Here is a 19,053-nt window from a genome sequence, read left to right as displayed (position 1 = left end):
CCGCCTCAGTGTATAACACGCTGCTATAACAACAACAAGAATAATAGAGAGATCGGTTTATATGGTAGCTATATCAGGTTATAGACCGATTTGAACCGTACTTGGCACAGCTGTTGAAAGTTATAACAGAACACTACGTGCAAAATTTCAGCCAAATCGGACCTAAAATTCGGCTTGTAAGGACTCAAGAAGTCAAATCGGGAGATCGGTTTATATGGGCGCTATATCAGATTATAGACCGATTCGGATCGTACTTGGCACAGTTATTGGATGTTATCACAGAACCCTATGTGCAAAATTTCAACTAACTCGGACAAAAATTGCGGCTTGTAAGGGCTCAAGAAGTCAAATCGGGAGATATATCAGTTTATAGACCGATTTGGGCCGTACTTGGCACAGTTTTTAAAGGTCGTAACAGAACACCGGGTGAAAAATTTCCATCAAATCGGAAAAAAATGTCGGCTTGTAAGGACTCAAGAAGTCAATTCGGGAGTTGGGCTTATATGGGGTTATATCTGGTTATAGACCGATTTCGACCGTACTAGATTATTCATGATCCACAGGAGCAGTTTCAAATATCAACGATGCATCCAACGAATCGGAACATTACAACTGAAAATCCACCCCTCGAAGAAATCAAATCCGCAATTGATACTTTGAATAATTGCAAAGCGGCCGGGAACGACGGTATACCGGCAGAGTGTATAAAGGTTTGCCTTGATATCATGGCAGACAAGTTATACCCTTAGTTTAATCAAATTCGGGATGAGGAAGCTATTCCACAAGACTGAAAGTAGTCAATTATTGTGAAACTTCCAATAAAGGAAAGGATAGCAAAATGTGGTAATTGGAGGAATATATCGCTACGCTACGTAGGAACCAGGCCGGTTTCAGAGCGGGCAGATCATGTATAGATCATATAGGCACAACCAGAATTATTATAGAGCAACCAATCGAATATACTACCAGTCTCTATTTGGTAGGCGTAGATTGATTATGAAAAGGCATTTGACGCCTTAAATAAAAAATATTTATGGGATGTACTTTTAGCGAAAGGAGATCTACAAAAAATTGTGTCGATAATCAAGAAAAGCTACGACGGCGCTACATCGAGAGTGCCGCATGAAGATAGTGTCAGCGAACGCTTTGCTACTACGAGTGGTGTGCGTCAAGGATGCACCTCATTACAATTAATTGCGGTCCTTGATATTGTGTTCGAAAGGCTGAACGTCGCACCATCTAGATTACTCTGGAGAATGTTCAACAAACTAGGGGATTTGGAGTACGCCGATGATGTAGTTCTTTTAATATTCGGAAGGCCAAACTAAATAAGCTGTCCGCAGAAACCTTTAAAGTTTGACTAAAGAGGATTAACGCAAATAACGATCTTATATATTAACATATATAGACATGTCATAATAATAATATAAGAATTTTTCAGTTTCCTTCTAATACTCACTCCCCTACGTATTAAATTTCTTTTTAATTGCATTTTCTTCCAATTAAATTTTATGGAATTGTTATCTGTCTTGTCAGCAGATTTAAACAAAACTTCCTTATCATTGTTTTTAAGTAAATCGATGATTTGAAGAGTATGTACTGCAATCATGTGACACACTGCCAATAAATGTCAACTCTACCTTGAAACTGCAAGCATTCTGCTACTGCCAGTTCCAGTGCACCATTTTTCATAGCCCAAGATAAGTTGCTATGCTTGACTCGGTCACTTTAAAAAGGAAAACATTTGTCCAACCTATGGTAACAACAATTTGTGAATGAAAACCAACAACACAAGAGGTGATTCTTAGATTCCCACTTGTAATTCCCCATGGATGGATGTAGTATTGCAACCCGCATTCAGCGTTTGAATCGATATTCCTTTGCTGCCACTGCTATTGAATGGAAGTGTAGCAATCGTTTCTTTGAAGTGATCCCACTTCACAATGTCCACTACTCGGGAAACGATAAATTATCTGTTAGTGAATGGAGAAACTCTCAAGAAATGGGTCGAATTGGGTGGTGGTTGGAATTTTATCGCATCGCTGTTTCCTGCTTATCTCAGATGGCAGCAGCAATGAAAGCCCCTTGGAGCAGAAGCAACGCCACCAACTATTTTTTTTTTTTATATCTATGCGAAATCGTCATCACCATCATTATTCATAGTGGTGTAGGTAGTCATGGTGCTGGTGGTCAGTCCAAAAGATTTAACTCAACTAGCTGCTGCATGTCCATGCAATAGCCTCAGAGGCATCATGCCCATAGCATTCAGCTGCTACCGTTTTGCAGCAAATTGTGTCATTGAAATTCTCATTGGCTTCTCCAGAGGATATGCCATGTGCTTCCTTTGGACCATCGAATATTCTGTCTGCTGACCTCGGAAAGAAGTTCAACAGCTACCAAATCACCAACTACCATAACTACAAACACAATATTTGTAATTGATTTTTATTTTGTGCGTCTTTCATTCCTTCTTCTTTGCAGGATGATTATGCCGACGATGAGCCTTATCGCAATGCGGTCGACGATCAAATGCAACGTGATGCCCCGCCCGGTGTTCTGACAGAGCAAAAATTTCTAGAAGTTGGCAACGAAAAGGCTGTACAACAAGCCCGTGAACGCTACATACAGGAACAGAAAAAGGCCAGTAAGTATTGGAAAGAAATTAATCAATAATTACACTAGACAACATAAAAGACTAAGAAAGGAAATTTTAAAAGAAAAAAGTCGATACAAACTGAATTGTAGGCCACCGTAGCGCAGAGGTTAGCATGTCCACCTATGACGCTGAACGCCTGGGTTCGAACCCTGGTTGTAACATCAGAAAAATTTTCAGCGGTGGTTATCCTCCCTAATGCTGGTGACATTTGTGAGGTACTTTGCCATGTAAAAAAATAGAGTTGTCGCTCTGCGGCACGCTATTCGGACTCGGCTATCCCTTATCATCGATAAGGGACTCGGAGGTCGCTTATCATTGAGCTTAAAACTGAATCGGACAGCACTCATTGAATTGTGATAAGTTTGCCCCAGTTCCTTAATGGAATGTTCACGGCCAAGTTTGCATTTTGCAATTTGAATTGAAAGAATCTAAGACCTCGAGCTTAAACTAAATAAAAACAAAATTGAATAAAAAACAAAAATACTTCGGTTATCTGACTATACAATATCCCAATTTTTTTCATGAAGATTTTTCAAAACTAAGATGCATGGGTTTGTATCAATGTATACCTCCTCTTCTTAAATACCACTTGTTTTTCTAGAATTTTTTTTCTTGGTGTTCTTCATAGTGGTTACAAAATAGTTGTAGCCTAGTGTTCTTTCACATAATAAATAAAATACAAGCACTCTTTCCAGCATTCAAGTATTGGACATACTTGTGCCTATAATTATTTTCTTTGACTTTATTTTCCTCCATGGGCCTTATTAAAAATTTATTAATAATTGTTATTTTCTTATAAGGAAAATAAACTAAATTGAATCGCTTTTGTCCACCACAACATCTGTAAGTGGTGACCATTGAAAGAATGTCGCCTTAATTGGACGGTATTCAAATGAAATTGATGGTGGTATTGTTATTACAGAACAATTAGTACTGAGACTGCGATTGAGACTGAGACTGATTCCCTCAATATTGGGTGTTGTCTGGCCATGGGATTTAAGACAATTAACACAGTGGAAGGGTTAATTAATCGCCCAACATAGCTTTCAGTGACTGTGGGCCTTATATATGTTGGGATTGCTCAATGGAATATGGGCTAAACTTAGACTTTGGCCTTTTTCAATAATAGCCAGACAAACTGTAACATGAGCTACATTTTGCTTTGCTTATAAGAATTTATTAATCAAAATTTATTACAGAAATTTTTATTAAATGCATATCTGTGACAAATGAGCATGAATCAGTTGGCTTAGATGATGGAAATGTATCCAAAGAATCATTGGGCAATATACAATGAAGAAATCTTTAATGTACGATAGTATTATTCTGGTAATCTTCAATCATGATTCCATGGCAATCCATTTCATAGTCTTATTTGTCGACCTATTGTCTGGACAAATACACAGAAATATCTTCTTGTATATAAAAATCAATTTGTGTTTGTTTGTAGGTTTGTTTGATTGTGTGTTCCTTATAGATTCAGAAACGGCTGAACCGATTTTCTTAAAATTTTCCCTGATGGTGCATAATGATCCCTTGGTGAAAATAGGGTACTACATTTTTTGATATCTGAAGGGGGAGCGGGCCATCTCCCTTACCCTTACTTTCAGAAATGCCAGATATCGGAGATGGGTGAAGCGATTTAAGTGAAATTTTGTGTTACTTACTCTTACAGCAAACTACAAATAAAAATTTGGTATTAAAATTTTGGATTGGGAACCAAGAGGGGGGCGCCCCACCCCAAAACCTACCAAATATATATACACAACAATCACGACAATATGGGACTCAAATGAAAGGTATTTAAGATTAGAAAACGTATCTGATATCCAATTGTCGGACCAAGTGTTTGGGGGACCACCCAACCCCCAAAACACCCCTAAATCGGACATATTTACCGACCATGGCAATATGGGACTCAAACGAAACGTATTTGCGAGTAAAATCTAAAATAAAAACGAATCTGATATCCTTTTCCAAAACACCCCCCAAACAGGTTTTGTTTACTTACCATGGCAATATGCGGCTTAAATAAAAGGTATTTGAGTGTAGAAAACGAATCTGATATCCAGATGTGGGACCAAGTGTTTGAGAGGCCGCCCTGAAACATACCCCAAAGAAGGCAAATTAACGATCATAGCAGTATGGGACTCAAATGCAAGGTCTTTGGAAGTAAAGCACGAATCTGATATCAATGTTCGGGAAAAGTGTCTATGGGGCCACTCCACCTCCATAACACCATCCAAATAGGAAGAATTTGCTGACCATTGCAATATGAGGCTCAAATAAGAGATATTTTAGAGTAGAACACAAATCTGATATATATTTTCAAAGCCAAGTCACTGAGTGGCCGCCCCATCCCCCAAAACACCTCCAAACCGATCATGTTTGCCGACTATATAAAAATGGAGCTCAAATGAAGGGTATTTGGGAGTAGACTATAAATCTAACATCAATATTCGGGACCAACTGTCTAGGGGACGTCCCAGCACCATAACAACCCCCAAGTAAGACGAATTTGCTCACCAAGACAATTTGGGTCTTCAAGACAGTGGAGCTCGATATTCATAGCTTTTAGGCCCATACCCCAAACCGAACATATTTGCTGGCTTTTTCAATAAGGGGTCTAAGTGAATGGTATTTGAGATTAGAAAACGAATTTGATATCCAACTATGAGGTCAATGGCAATATGGGGTTATAATATATGAGATTAGAGCACGTTGCTGATATATTTTCAGGGCTTGGTGTTTGGGGGACCACCCCACTCCCCAAAACATCCCTAAATCGGGCATATTTACCGACCATGTCAATGTGGGGCTTAAATGAAAGGAATTGGGGTGAAGAGCAAGAATTCCCAAAATACCCCACAAGCAGCAATTTTTTTCTGACAATGCAATATGGGGCTCAAATGAAGGTATTTGGGAGTAGAATACGAATTTGTTATCCAAATTTAGGACCATGTATTTAGGGCATTTCCCCTTCCCCAAAACACCCCCCAAAGGGTAAAAATTTTTCGACAATGCCAATATGTGGCTCAAATGAAAGGTATTTGAGATTAGAAAACGAATTTGGTAACCAATTTTGGGGCCATGTGTTTGGGGGACGTCTCATCGTGTAAACTCCACTTAAACCAATGGCAATATGGTGTTTAAATAAATGGTATTTGAGAGAAGAGCACGATGCTGACATTTTTCAGCGCCAAGTGTCTGGGGGACCACCTCACCCGCGAAAACACCCTAAATCAGACATCATGAGTATATCGGGCTGAAATAAAGTATTTTAAGAATGGAGTACATCCTACATCCAAATTTGAATTCGTAGACCAATAAAAATCATATGGGATTCAGATAAAGGCAGTTATATTGTCAAGCTGTCAGTCAAGCGATATACTATTTTCGTAGCATGGTATTTCACTAAAAAATCTTTAATTGTCGAAAATAAATATTCAAAAGGAAAATTTTGTTCCATTTAAAGTAAAAGGCGCAGCGGAGCGGGCCCGGTTCAGTTAGTGGGTAAATAAAACACGGCAAGCATTTAACTCTGCTGTCGACATTGGTACCAAAATTAAACTATCAATAGTGCTATCGATAGTTTGACCAGCTCTACTCTTTTATCGTGTAAAGAAGGCATGGGCTTTATTAGACGACTTATGGCTTATCGCATAAAACACTTTTAACGCATGTTAAAGCTTGCTGCGTGAGTTTATAGCACCTATAGCTTCATAATGTGTCCTCGTCATAAAGAAGACAAAGATTTTTCGGATTCAGGCGTATTTCTCGAAAGCGTATAACGAATATTTTTGATTGGTCCTATACATTTTTGTAAAATTTAGTCGTCATTTCATTTGCATTGACAATACACTAAGATCATTATAGAGCATATGCATAAAAAGTGGTATACGTGCTGTACATTTGCTGCAGATCTTCTTATCCCGCATTAGCAATTTAAGGTAGTACAAACACGCATACTCTTAACATTCATATCCAAAGAGTAGGTGCGAAATTGTTTAATTCTAAAATCGAAGTATAAATGATTTCTATCGGACATGACTGGAATATTTGCTATCGATTTTCCCATCCAACACCAAACTATAGAGCAGCAATGGGAAAACTAATAAAAAAAAATAGCTGCATGAAAGACCGTTAATATCTTATCATCCTCTAACACGATATTGGAAAAAAATCGAATACAAGTTTCCCCCGCTCTCTCTCTCTCTCTCACTCATATCAATCGTGCGATCACAATACTTAGACCAGAAGGAACATCTGTTTGAATAACGTCTTTTCCAATTGATGGCAAAAAAAAGAGTCAAGCTGAATACTAGTAAAGAAGAAGTAACAACGCAAAGAACAAGCTAAGAAGCTTTCGCATATGGCTCCTAACCACATAGCAATGAAGCCAATACAAGCACGAGAACATAATCATTAGCTTGGCTTAACATTGTTTTTCCTTCTCGCCCCACTTCTTTACACCATGCTTAAGAAGACCTATTTAAGAAGATATTAGGGTGGTTCCCCAATAATCAAGGACATAATGTTATAATGCTAGTGCAATGAAGCCTAGTTTATTTGTACAAGAGGGCCACCCTTGTATACACTCGGGCATTTGCAGTCATTGTCGTCAGTATGTATGATGTGCCAAGTATGTAGGTATCACTTCTGCAGAAATTACTTCATTCCAAATCACCATCATCATCAACAGCAGCAGCAGTTTGATGGCATATCGACATAACCGATACCGGTATCGGTTGTATCGTACCTCGACATGGTGAATCGCATTTACATGCGGCATCGATCGTTTTGCGGGCTTGTCAGAGTGCTGATCTTCAGTTTGATAATTGTCAACGAGTAGCCAGCTCTAGGTAGGAAGCTCTTGCTGCTGCTGCTGCCCCTGGAGATAGTGGAGTGCTATTGACACTGAACCCAGGATCGAACAAACAAAAGTATTTGCTGTCGCTGTGACTGTGACTGTGGTCGGAGTTGCAGTTGGGTATCCAACAACTGTGTAACCCAATATAATTGCCAAGTAATTTTTAAGTTTTGGTTTGTCTTGGCTGCATTATTGATTTTCCCTGCTGCTGCTGCCGCCGCCACTGCTATTCCCAGTCTCTTTCCATTTATCCATATATCCATTCATTGTTTTACAATGTATGAATGGCCATAGGAATGTGTAAGGAATGAATGGATGAATGCTTGTCATTACACGGACACAGCTACTTGAGTATGCCCAAGAAGCAACAAATGGAGCAGCTCATGTTTGTCCGAGGTACACAACTCGTACTCGTAAGCAATCAATGGAATGACAGAGAATACACTCAAGTTGTAATTCCCTGCTCAATTATCATGTCAGTTTTGACCGGCAAAGAAATGTGGTCACCGACCGTTTGACAAACGAAATGTAAAACACTTGGGTATTAGAGTTACTCATCAAGCCAATGACATTGACAAATATTTGAGCAAAAAAAAAAGTTAAGTCAAGTTACCTACCATACTCTATCTTAAGGAAAGGCTTTAAAGCAAATAGTTCGTTAAATATCAAAGTAAGTAATTCCGTAAAGAAAACCTCAAGGATCGGTTTAGCTCTTTCCACCCAAATTCGGAGCTTAAATATGTTCTAGAAAGTGAAGCCATTAAAAACAAAATTAAATATAAGGTATTGCAAAATTACCTCTCACAAATCAATGAGCCCAAGTTTGAGCGGCAATCTTCAACCAGACTCAGTTAGTCATTTTCGTCCATTGTAAAAAAAGGAATAAGAAATCAAGTAAAAAGGCATTAAGTAATCCCCCTTTCGCCACAATCTGGTGAAAATTGGATAAATTATGTACCCATATTTGGCACGGACATTGAATGGTCTAATAAATATAAGTCACTGTTGAATTGTGTATTTCAAATTTCAAAAAATCGGGTAATAAATAAAGCTTTTATGAGCTTCAGACCCTTAACCAGTATATCGATCTATATAACAGCTATATCTAAATACAGTCCGATCTGAACCATATTTGGGTCGGATGGCGGGTGGCCTAAAACTACTCACTATTTCAAATTTCAGCAAAAAAAAAGCTTTTATGGGCTTCAGACCCTTCATCGGCAGACCGCACTGTATGGGAGCTATACCTAAATTTTGTCCGATACCAACCATATTTGGGACGGACGTTGGGAGACCTAAAACTACCCACTATTTAAAAATTCAGTGAAATCGGTTAAAAAATAAAGCTTTTATGGGCTTCAGACTCTTTATCTGGAGATCGGTCTATATGGCAGCTATATCTAAATATAGTACGATCTGTACCATATTAGGGTCGGATGTTGAGAGGCTTAAAACTGCGCACTATTCCACATTTCAGCGAAATCGGATAAAAAATAAAGCTTTTATGGTCTTCAGACCCTTTATCGTCAGATCGGTCTATATGGCAGCTATATCTAAATATAGTCCGATCTGTACCATATTTAGGTCAGATGTCGGAAGGCTTAAAATACCCCACTGTTTTAAATTTCAGCGAAAACGGGTAATAAATAAAGCTTTTATGGGCTTCAGACCCTTCATCGGGAGATCGGTCTATATGGCAGCTATATCTAAATATTGACCAATCTAATCCATATTTAGGTCAGATCTCGGGAGGCTTAAAATAACTCACTTTTGCAAATTTCAGCGAAATCGGGTAATAAATAAAGCTTTTAAGGTCTTCAGACCCTTTATCGGAAGATCGGTCGATATGATAGCTATATCTAAATATAGTCCGATCTGGGTTGTCGGGAAGCCTTAAACTACCCACTGTTTCAAATTTCAGCAAAATCGGATGGAAAATAAAGTTTTTATGGGCATTAGACCCTTTATCGAAAAATCGGTCTATATAGCAGCTATATCCAAATATGATCCGATTTGGCCCGTTCAAGAACTTAACCAGCGTTAAATCATCTTCGAATTTTACGACGATCCGAAATATGTATACTTTCTAGGGTCGGGAATTGATATTTCGATATGTTGCAAACGGAAAGACTAAATGAATACACCTCCTATCCTACGGTGGTGGGTATAACAAAGGAAGAAGAATGATTTCTTCCAGTTCCTACCTTTGAACCATTCAGATCGCTTTTAAAAGGCCAACAGCAGATGTTTTAAAGTCTCCTCTTCCTCAAAGTTCTCAAAATTTCATCAGAAGTCGTTACTTACGACCTTCAGTCCATCAGCATTTTTTCCGCTTATAGAACGTCCTGTCGAGACAGATACAATGACTGAGACATCTGCTCTAGTCAACGTCATCAAGGTAGAACTGGCAAAATATCGATGGCACTATCGATATTTTATTTTTTGTCTGGATATCGATTGATATAGCTTCTATATAAACCGATCTCTTGATTTTAACTTCTCATTTTCATTTGAAATATAGGTGATGGGAAATTAACGAGGCCACCGTAGCGCAAAGCTTAGCATTTCACCCTTTGACTCTGAACGCCTGGTTTCGAATCCTGGCGGGAACATCAGAAAAAAAAATTCAGCGGTGGTTTTCCCCTCCTAATGCTGGCAACATTTGTGAGTTACTATGCCATGTAAAACATCTCTCCAAAGTGGTGTCGCACTGCGGCACTCTGTTCGGACTCGGGTATAAAAAGGATGCCCCTTATCATTGAGCTTAAACTTGAATCGGACTGCATTCATTGATATGTGAGAAGTTTGCCCCTGTGTGGAATGTTCATGGGTAATATTTGCATTTTTTGAAATTAACGATAGTGTCGATATTTATTATTAAAATTATCGAAAATATCGAATGTTGCGAATATCCATAGTTTGCCAGCTCTACATCAAGGCGGTAGACTTCTTCAAGTGTTGTTTGGACCTCATAATTTTGGAGCGCTTACAACCCGCTCCTAGTGGCCATTGCCCAGAGGCAACGTTTGACTTAGATTTATTGGCTACCCAGATATTTAAGAGCTGTCTGGTTGTCTGGGAAGCTATTTATGGCAATTGTCGTTATGACATTACATCTTAGTCATTCCACTACATCTTTAAATGCAAGCATCTCCGCTTGATGAATACTACAGTGGTCGGGTAACCTTCTCGATATGACCAGCTCTAGTTCTTCAGGGCACACCTCACAGCCCAACTGCCCCGGATCGGTGTATAACCTGATATAGTTCCAATAGCATATCAATTATTATCCATTATCCTATGATCCCCCATAAAGCTATACCGGGCAAATACGGTGCCTGGTGGAGGGTATATAAAATGGGCCCGGCCGAACCTAGCACGCTTTTACTTGTTTTAATTGTTTCATCTCCACTATTCTATTGCTTTTATCTGCGTAAAGTTCTTGTCGTATAGTGTAACACCCTCTCGCCAAAGTTTGGCAGTGACAAGCATTGACTTTTCACTCCGCTAATGTATGCCACTGGGTAATGTCACTTGCAAATACTGTCACAGTCTCTTCATTCATTCGGCAATTGGCAATGATCGGATGACAACAGAAACGCTTGCCAAAGCAACCAACATGCATGACATGGCTCCATGTTGATGTGCGAAGCCACTTCAAGCAACAAATCATTGAACTTGCCATATTCAAGAGATAGATAGAGAGAGAGAGAGAGAGAAGGAGAGATGTCAAAGCCAAAGTGGGTTACCAGTAAGGTGGAGCTGTTGCGCCAGGTAGCTCAAAAAGAGTTTCCCATTTCACCTGCCAATGTGACCAAGTCATCTCTTCCAGCCATGTATGTGCCGTGGATGAATGTCTGCCCAAATGTCTGCCAGATTTCATGAGTTCAGTGAATATTCATTCCCCTGCACCACCTTCTTTCTCCCCCATTACTGTTATCGCTTTCAATTGACAATTTGAAATAACAACGCTCCGCTGAAATTTGTGATATCGTAGAAACTATTAACAGCAGTCATACTCAATGGAAACAAGAATGGCCTATTGAGGCCCCAGATAACCTGTTAACAACCAGGTTGGAGAAGAGATCGTTGGTGGTGAGTAAGAGGTTTATTCGGAGATTTTCCGCCGTTTAGGTAATCCTTTTATTTACTATCACTAAACAAACGTCCGCCTGCCTATTTGTCTGCCTGGAAACTATTGGCCAAAATTGGTACTTTGAATGCACAGCATTGCAATTTTGGGGCCATTGAATTTTTGCCTTGGTGGCAATATGTAAATCATTGTACCAAGTAGTGGCAATATCTCACAACGACAATTTTATGTCCATGGGCGTAGAAAAACATGGCAAGAGGGGTGAGGGTGTGTGTTGGTCAAAATTATACTGTAGTTTCCCAAAAGCTTGTATGGTTTGCGGACTCCATTTTATGAGATTCCATCCCTTCATCAGCGACGAATTACCCAGTCAATCATCAATGTTATGTGACAAAAATAGTCTAAATTAGAAAAATACTATTGCTCATAGCTTTGAAGAATCGAATCGTTGAAGAAGGATGTTGGTGAAGGGATGGAATCAAAGAAACAGCAGTCCGGTTAACCTTTCGATCAAATTTTTGAAAATATTTTTGATTTAAGACCAAATGGGGATCTTATTAACAAATAAAATCTCCCACTATTATCAATTAATGAGCAAGTTAGATAACCATAGGTATGGTGGTTACCCCTGCGGTAAATGCCAGCCAAAAATAAAATAACTACAAAAAGAACTTTCGATATGAGTATGAGATTTTTGAGTTTTTTTTATACTTTCTACCGTTTTAAAACCCCAGAAAATGTTTGCTGTTTTAGCAAAAAGTAACTGTTGCCCCATTTTCAGCAGACTTTCTGCTGTTACAGCAAACATTTTTGCTGTTTTACTAACAACTTCCTCTGACTGTATAAAAAGTCTAAAAGCTGCCAGTCTATCTTATATCGATTGCATCGATTTTTAACATGATTTTCCGTAATAGTAGTTGGGTACAGTAGGAATCTTGCATCACTTCAATTTCATTGCCAACACTTCAATCAAATTTCTGGCTTTAAACTACCATAATCCCAATGATGGATACGCTCATGATTTTGAACACAGCTGTGTATGGGTATGTGTAAATTTCGTCGCCGATCACAAGAAGTCCCATTTATCAGCAGAGTCTGTAATAATTTATGTTATAACAACTATCAGATCCGATTGGCTGGCCGTCAGCCAATCGGTCTATGAATGAGGCATGAGCCATGTGTGATCGCTGTAAAATAAAGTCATAAAACGTCACTTATCACGTATTAGACGCTTTTGCATATACAAATAGCCGTTTGTGCTCCTGCCTAGCTATGACCGGCAACCATTTGAATGATGCAGCTCAGCTTCCATGTGCTATGAGAAACAGCTCCAAATACAAGTACGGGCAGCAGCACAGTACACCATATGCCTCAATTACCACTGCAGATCTTACGCCCATTTTGCCTGCTGTGAGTCCTGTTCGGATGTCTTGCCAAACCAAATTAGAGAAAGCAGTTTTTATCGCATGTGTTGGATATGCAGTGCAGATATGGCATCTGTAAGATGCACAGTGCTGCGAATGACAAATGACATACATGTACACATTAAAAAATAAACAAAAATTAAAAATTTGAAATCAAAGATTATAAATCAAAAATTGAAAATATTAGAAAAATAAACCTAACCTCCGGTAAACCTAAGCTTCTGGTCTTTTAGGTAGCCACATCCAAATATAGACCGATCTGAATCATATACGATGCGGACGTCGAAAAACCTAACATAAGTCACTGTGTCAAATTTCAGCGAAATCGGATTATAAATGTGAAACAATATGGCAGCAATATCCAAATTTGGACCGATCTGAGCCAAATTAAAGAAGAATGTTGAAGGGCCTAACTCACAGTCCCAAATTTCGGCGAAATCGGACAATAAATGCGCCTTTTATGGGCCCAAGACCCAAAATCGAGAGATCGTTCTCTATGGCAGCTATATCCAAATTTGGACCGATCTCAGCCAAATTGAAGAAGGATGTCGACTGGCTTAACACAACTCACTGTCCTTAATTTCGGCGACATCGGACAATAAGTGCCCCTTTTATGGGCCCGAGACCTTAAATCAAGGATCGGTCTATATGGCAGCTATATATCTAAAACTGGACCGATCTCATTTAAATTGTAGAAGAATGTCGAAGGGCCTAATACAACTCACTGTCCGAAATTTCGGCGAAATCGGACAATAAGCGCGCCTTTAATGGGCCCAAGACTTAAATCGAAAGATCGGTCTATATGGCAGCTATATCCAAATCTTGACCGATCCGAGCCAAATTGCAGAAAATTGTCGAAGGGCCTAACACAACTAATTGTTCCAAATTTTGGCGAAATCGCAGATAAATGCGCCTTTTTTGGGCCCAAGACCCTAAATCGAGAGATAGTTCTATATGGCAGCTATATCCAAATCTGAGCCAAATTGAAAAAGGGTCTCGACTGGCTTAACACAACTCACTGATCCCAAATGAAAAGGAATGACTAAATGATTAAACCCCAATCCAAGTACCAAGTTCGGCCAGACCGAATCTTATATAGCCTTCAAGTTCTCGCCCGATATCTCTTTATAGGCAAACAAAGGATAATGAATAAGAATTGCTATGCTATTGGATCTATATCAGATCATTGACCAATTCGAGCCATACATGGTTTGGACGTTGGACACCATAGTAGATGTCGTTGTGCAAAATGCCAAATCCGAAAAGAATTGCGCCCTCTAGGGGCTCAAGGAGTTCAATAGGGCGATTGGTTTATATGAGAGGTATACCAGGTTTTCGGCCATCAATCGGGAAATCTGTTTATATGGGAGCTATATTAGGCTATGAGCCGATTCAGACCATATTCGGCAGACAGGTAAAAGGTCATATTAGAAGTCATTGTGCATCTGATAAGAACTGCACTATCTAGAAGTTCAATAAGTGCAATTGGAAGACCGGTTTATATGGGAGCTAAATCCAACCATGGACCGATATGGCCCATTTACAATTCCAACCGACCAACACCATAAAAAAGAATTTTTTGCAAAATTTCAAGCGCCTAGCTAACCTCTGCGTTAGTTCGTTAGGTTAGTATGTGCGCCTTTGATGCTGAACACCTGGGTTCAAATCCTGGCGAGACCATCGGAAAAAATTTTCAGCGGGGGTTTTCCTAATGCTTCCAACATTTTTGAGGTACTATGCTATATAAAACTTCTCTCCAAAGGCTATAAAAAGGAGGCCCCTTATCATTGAGCTTAAACATGACATGTTTAGTTACTTTCGAAGCACTGTTCCTTGTCATGTATTCTCTGCTATCGCCGCAGTATGCGATAGTTCCTATCTGACCATATCTGTGGACAGCAAGCAGCACAATCTATGAAATCGATCAATTGTTGTTAGATGGCGATCGATAGTTGGAAAATCATTCATTAGATCTGCCACCCATTATTTTCCATGCCACCCAAGTCAATGGAATTTGCCACCATGATGTTTCTACCAACTTGTGTCCCACACGAAACAAATGCAAACGTTTTACCTGGCACATGGCGAAAATTTCCTCAATTATGTTATTGGTCCAATAGCGAGAAAACGGCCAGGCAATATGCAATAACCATAAGCCATAACTTGTTACACATTGTTGAGAGTTAGCAACTGATCTCCTCGAACTGATTGACTGCGGGCAACATTAAAAAACAACAACAACAACAAAAACCACTCAAATTCAAAATCAATTCATGTTGGAATTATTGCCGAAAATGCTGGAGGGGATCTCGTGATCTGTGTCCAAATGGTATTCGAAGTCATTTGAATGGCTAATGCAAATTTAAACGAGGTTAGTTAAGATAGGCGGAGACTGGAGGAGTGATTCGGTTAGTAATGGGACTAACTATGTATCCAAGATAGACTAAACGTATGAGCCAAAGCCCAATTTAGAACCATCTCCATATGTTTCTTAGTAAATACATGCAAATTGCAAATTTGCCAATGAACATTCCACTAAGGAACAGGGAACAAGGAATAGAAGGCCACCGTAGCGCAGAGGTTAGCATGTCTGCCTATGACGCTCAACGTCTGGTTTCGAATCCTGGCGAGACCATTAGAAAAAATTTTCATCCTAATGCTGGCAACATTTGTGAGGTTCTTTGCCATGTAAAACTACTCTCCAAAGAGGTGTCGCACTGCGGCACGCCGTTCGGACTCGGCTATAAAACGGAGGTCCCTTATCATTGAGCTTAAACTTGAATCAGACTGCACTCATTGATATGTGAGTTTGCGCCTGTTCCGGTGAATACATAGAAGGCGAATTATTTATTCAATTTTACCAAAATTTTTACTGCTGTTGTTACTTTAGACGAAATCCTGTCGGAATCCTGTCCTGTCTCCATCTTTTCTCATAAAAGGCTTTGATCTTGTGCATTACCAAGTTTCAAAGTGACCTAATAACCAAACTCACATTCAATTCACCAGTTAATCAACTGCCTCCAATGTCGCGCCGAGATTGGCATATCCATTTATGAAGCTAAACGCATAGGCGTGAGCATCAGAAAAATTGTCAATACTGGTTATCCCCTCCTAATGCAAGTGACATTTGTGAGGTACTGCGCCATGTTTATATGGCAAAACTTACTTTTACTTTAATTGGGGATTACAGAAAATTTATTCTTCTAGCCGAACGTAGAATAGATGTTCAAGCGCCTCGATCTTCTGCGCTTTATTTCCAATCTCTGACACCCAGTTTTGAGATGTCGCTCCCCACCTGGTTACTCCATCGGAGTTTGGTCTTCCCCTTTTAAGTATTCTATAATGGTCGCTTTCAAAAGACTTCTTTGATGCAGCTTCTTCCTCCATTCTGGCAACATGACCTAGCAAACGCAGCCGTTGTATTATGATGGGTTTAAATATGCTATTGTCATCATACAGCCCTTACAGCTCATGGTTCATACGACGCCTATGTTCTTCATTAACGCATACTGATACATACATTTTACGAAGGATTTTTCTTTCAAACACTCCAAGTACCAAATCATCTGCTTTCGCAAGTACCCATGCTTCGGAGCCATACAAAAGCGCGGGTAGTTCCTTGTATAGTGTACTTTTCGCCAGTCTAGAGGTAGCTTTGCTCCACATCTGCTTGCTTAATCCAAAGTAGCATGTGTTGGCCAGTTTTATCCTTCGTTTTATTTGAAAACGGGTGTCATTTGTTTCGGATACGGCGGTGTCTGGCATAGCAGTCATGCCAAAACTTTTAACCAAAGAGGTGTCTCCCTGCGGGACGCCGTTCGAACTAGGCTATAATAAGGATGGGGGATCTTAAGCTTGAATCGAACACCACTCATTGATATGTGAGAAGTTTTTCCCAGTTGCCAAATGGAATGTTTGTAGGAAATTTGACTTTGGTTTACATGCCTTTAAACTTTACCCTAATTCTATAGCTACCATCCTATACTTGCCAACCTTACTTATTTGCATAGAATATTGGCGTTACCAATGCATCTTTCATCTGTGCTGCAAAATTATCATTTGCTTATTTCTTTTGATGGCTTCTAGCCAAATAGACTCCCTCTCGAATTCCGCAATTATTGCACAAGAATAAACGCCCAAGTGGGCTATAATAAATACATTATTACACACACACACACACACACAGTTCCTAATGAAGCAAGTCGATAAAATAAAACGTGTATTTGTTTACAGTTTAACAGCATAGCCTAGGGGGCAATGTGCAAAACCGTTAATAGCCGGGAATCAAATTTCATTGGCATGTGTAATGGGGTGGTTTAAGCCATAATCAGCTCAGGTGTCAATTAGAACAGTGGAAAAACTTAAGTGGTAGCAAATCCTTGGTTTTTTCAAAAATTTCTTTTAAAACCGAATTTTTGGTTTCTTACTTAGGTGTCGCCGCGGTAGCTTAATCTGTAACTATCCGCTAGGCTTGGGTTTAATGCAAGCCATCTGTGGCATCACAATGTAGTAAAATTTATCTTAGTAAGTCTGATCAGGAGTGTCGAACCTCACCTAAGACCTTCAACGAGTTAAAATACAACCAGGGTTGCCATTCACGAAAATTATTCCCTGCAAAATTTTCAAAAAATAAACAAGTAAAAGCGTGCTAAGTTCGGCCGGGCCGAATCTTTTATACACTCCACTATGCATCACATTTTTCGAGTTCTTTTCCCGGTATCTCTTTTTAGGCAAACAAAGGATAAAAGAAAAGAATTGCTATGCTACTGGAGTTATATCAAGTTATGGTCCGATTCGGACCATAATTAAATTGTATGTTTGAGATCATAGTAGATGCCATTGTGTAATATTTCAGCCAATTTGAATAAGAATTGCAACCTTTTGGGGCTCAAGAAGTAAAATAGGGAGATCGGTTTGTATGGGAGCTGTATCAGGATAAAAACCGATTCAGACCATATTTCGCACAGATGTTTAAGGTCATGGGGCATGCCGTTGCAAATCGGATAATAATTGGACCCTCTAGAGGCTCAAGAAGACAAAATGCCAGATGGGCTGATATGGCAGCTATATCCGGTTATGTACCGATCTAAACCATATTTGGCACAGCTGTTGAAAGTTATGCAAAAACACAGATTTTGAGTCAAATCGGATAGGAATTGCGCCCTCTAGAGGTCCTCAATAAGTCAAGACCCAAGATCGGTTTATATGGCAGCTACATCAAAGCATTGACCGATATGTCCCAACCGACCTACCCTAATCAGAAGTATTTGTGCAAAATTTCAATTTTTGTCCGATTTGGCTTAAATTTTGCAACAACTGTGCCAAATACGGTACAAAAGGGACTTTCTTCTACAACGTACCATACTTGGATATAGCTGATATGTACAGCCTCTCCCGATTTTAGGGCTCGTGCTCTTAAAAGGCGTATTTATTACCCCGTTTCAAAGAAATTTGAAGCAGTACGTTATTACGGACCCTTCGATATCCATCCTGATATGATTAGTGGGACCATAATTTGTAATATAATATAGGCCAATCTTCCCCATAAGCCTCTAAGATATATGATTTCGATAACAATTTGTACAGGGTTATTTTTAGGTATTATCTTTTTGGCAACACTGGTTTAAACATGTCACGCACGTTTCGCGCTTTGTTTCTCTGTCAAACTGTTCAGTTTGGTTTATAATTTAACCATGAATCGTTTAAACGCTTGCAAATTATGGAATTTTATTGTCAAAATTCGTGCTCTATTAAGAAAGTTCATTGCGGGCTTCTTCCATTTTACGACTAAGCTCATTTTTGGTTCAATGGATATGTAAATAAGCAGAATTGTCGATTTTCGAGTGAAGATCAGCCAGAAGCATTGCAAAAGCTACCAATGCATCCAGAAAAAGTCACAGTTTGGTGCGGTTTATGGGCTGGTGGCATCATTGGACCATACTTCTTCAACGATGATGCGAATCGTAACGTAACTGTAAATGGTAAGCGCTGCCGTGAGATGATATCAAAC

The 19,053-nt window shown here is 39.4% G+C and overlaps 1 protein-coding gene across 2 annotated transcripts in view; it reads left to right on the top strand.

The window, feature by feature from the left end:
- Positions 1-19,053, top strand: part of LOC106081283 (myotubularin-related protein DDB_G0290005) — a 96,162-nt gene that overhangs the window by 65,243 nt on the left and 11,866 nt on the right. For both annotated transcript variants that reach the window (XM_059365239.1, XM_059365238.1), the window contains exon 3: positions 2,482-2,644. In XM_059365239.1, the coding sequence (XP_059221222.1) occupies positions 2,482-2,644 (163 nt within the window). The remainder of the gene's footprint in view (positions 1-2,481; positions 2,645-19,053) is intronic.

The sequence above is a fragment of the Stomoxys calcitrans genome, chromosome 3 (genome assembly GCF_963082655.1).
Source record: "Stomoxys calcitrans chromosome 3, idStoCalc2.1, whole genome shotgun sequence".
Lineage (NCBI taxonomy): Eukaryota > Metazoa > Arthropoda > Insecta > Diptera > Muscidae > Stomoxys > Stomoxys calcitrans.
This window is presented reverse-complemented; position numbering and strand designations above follow the sequence as displayed.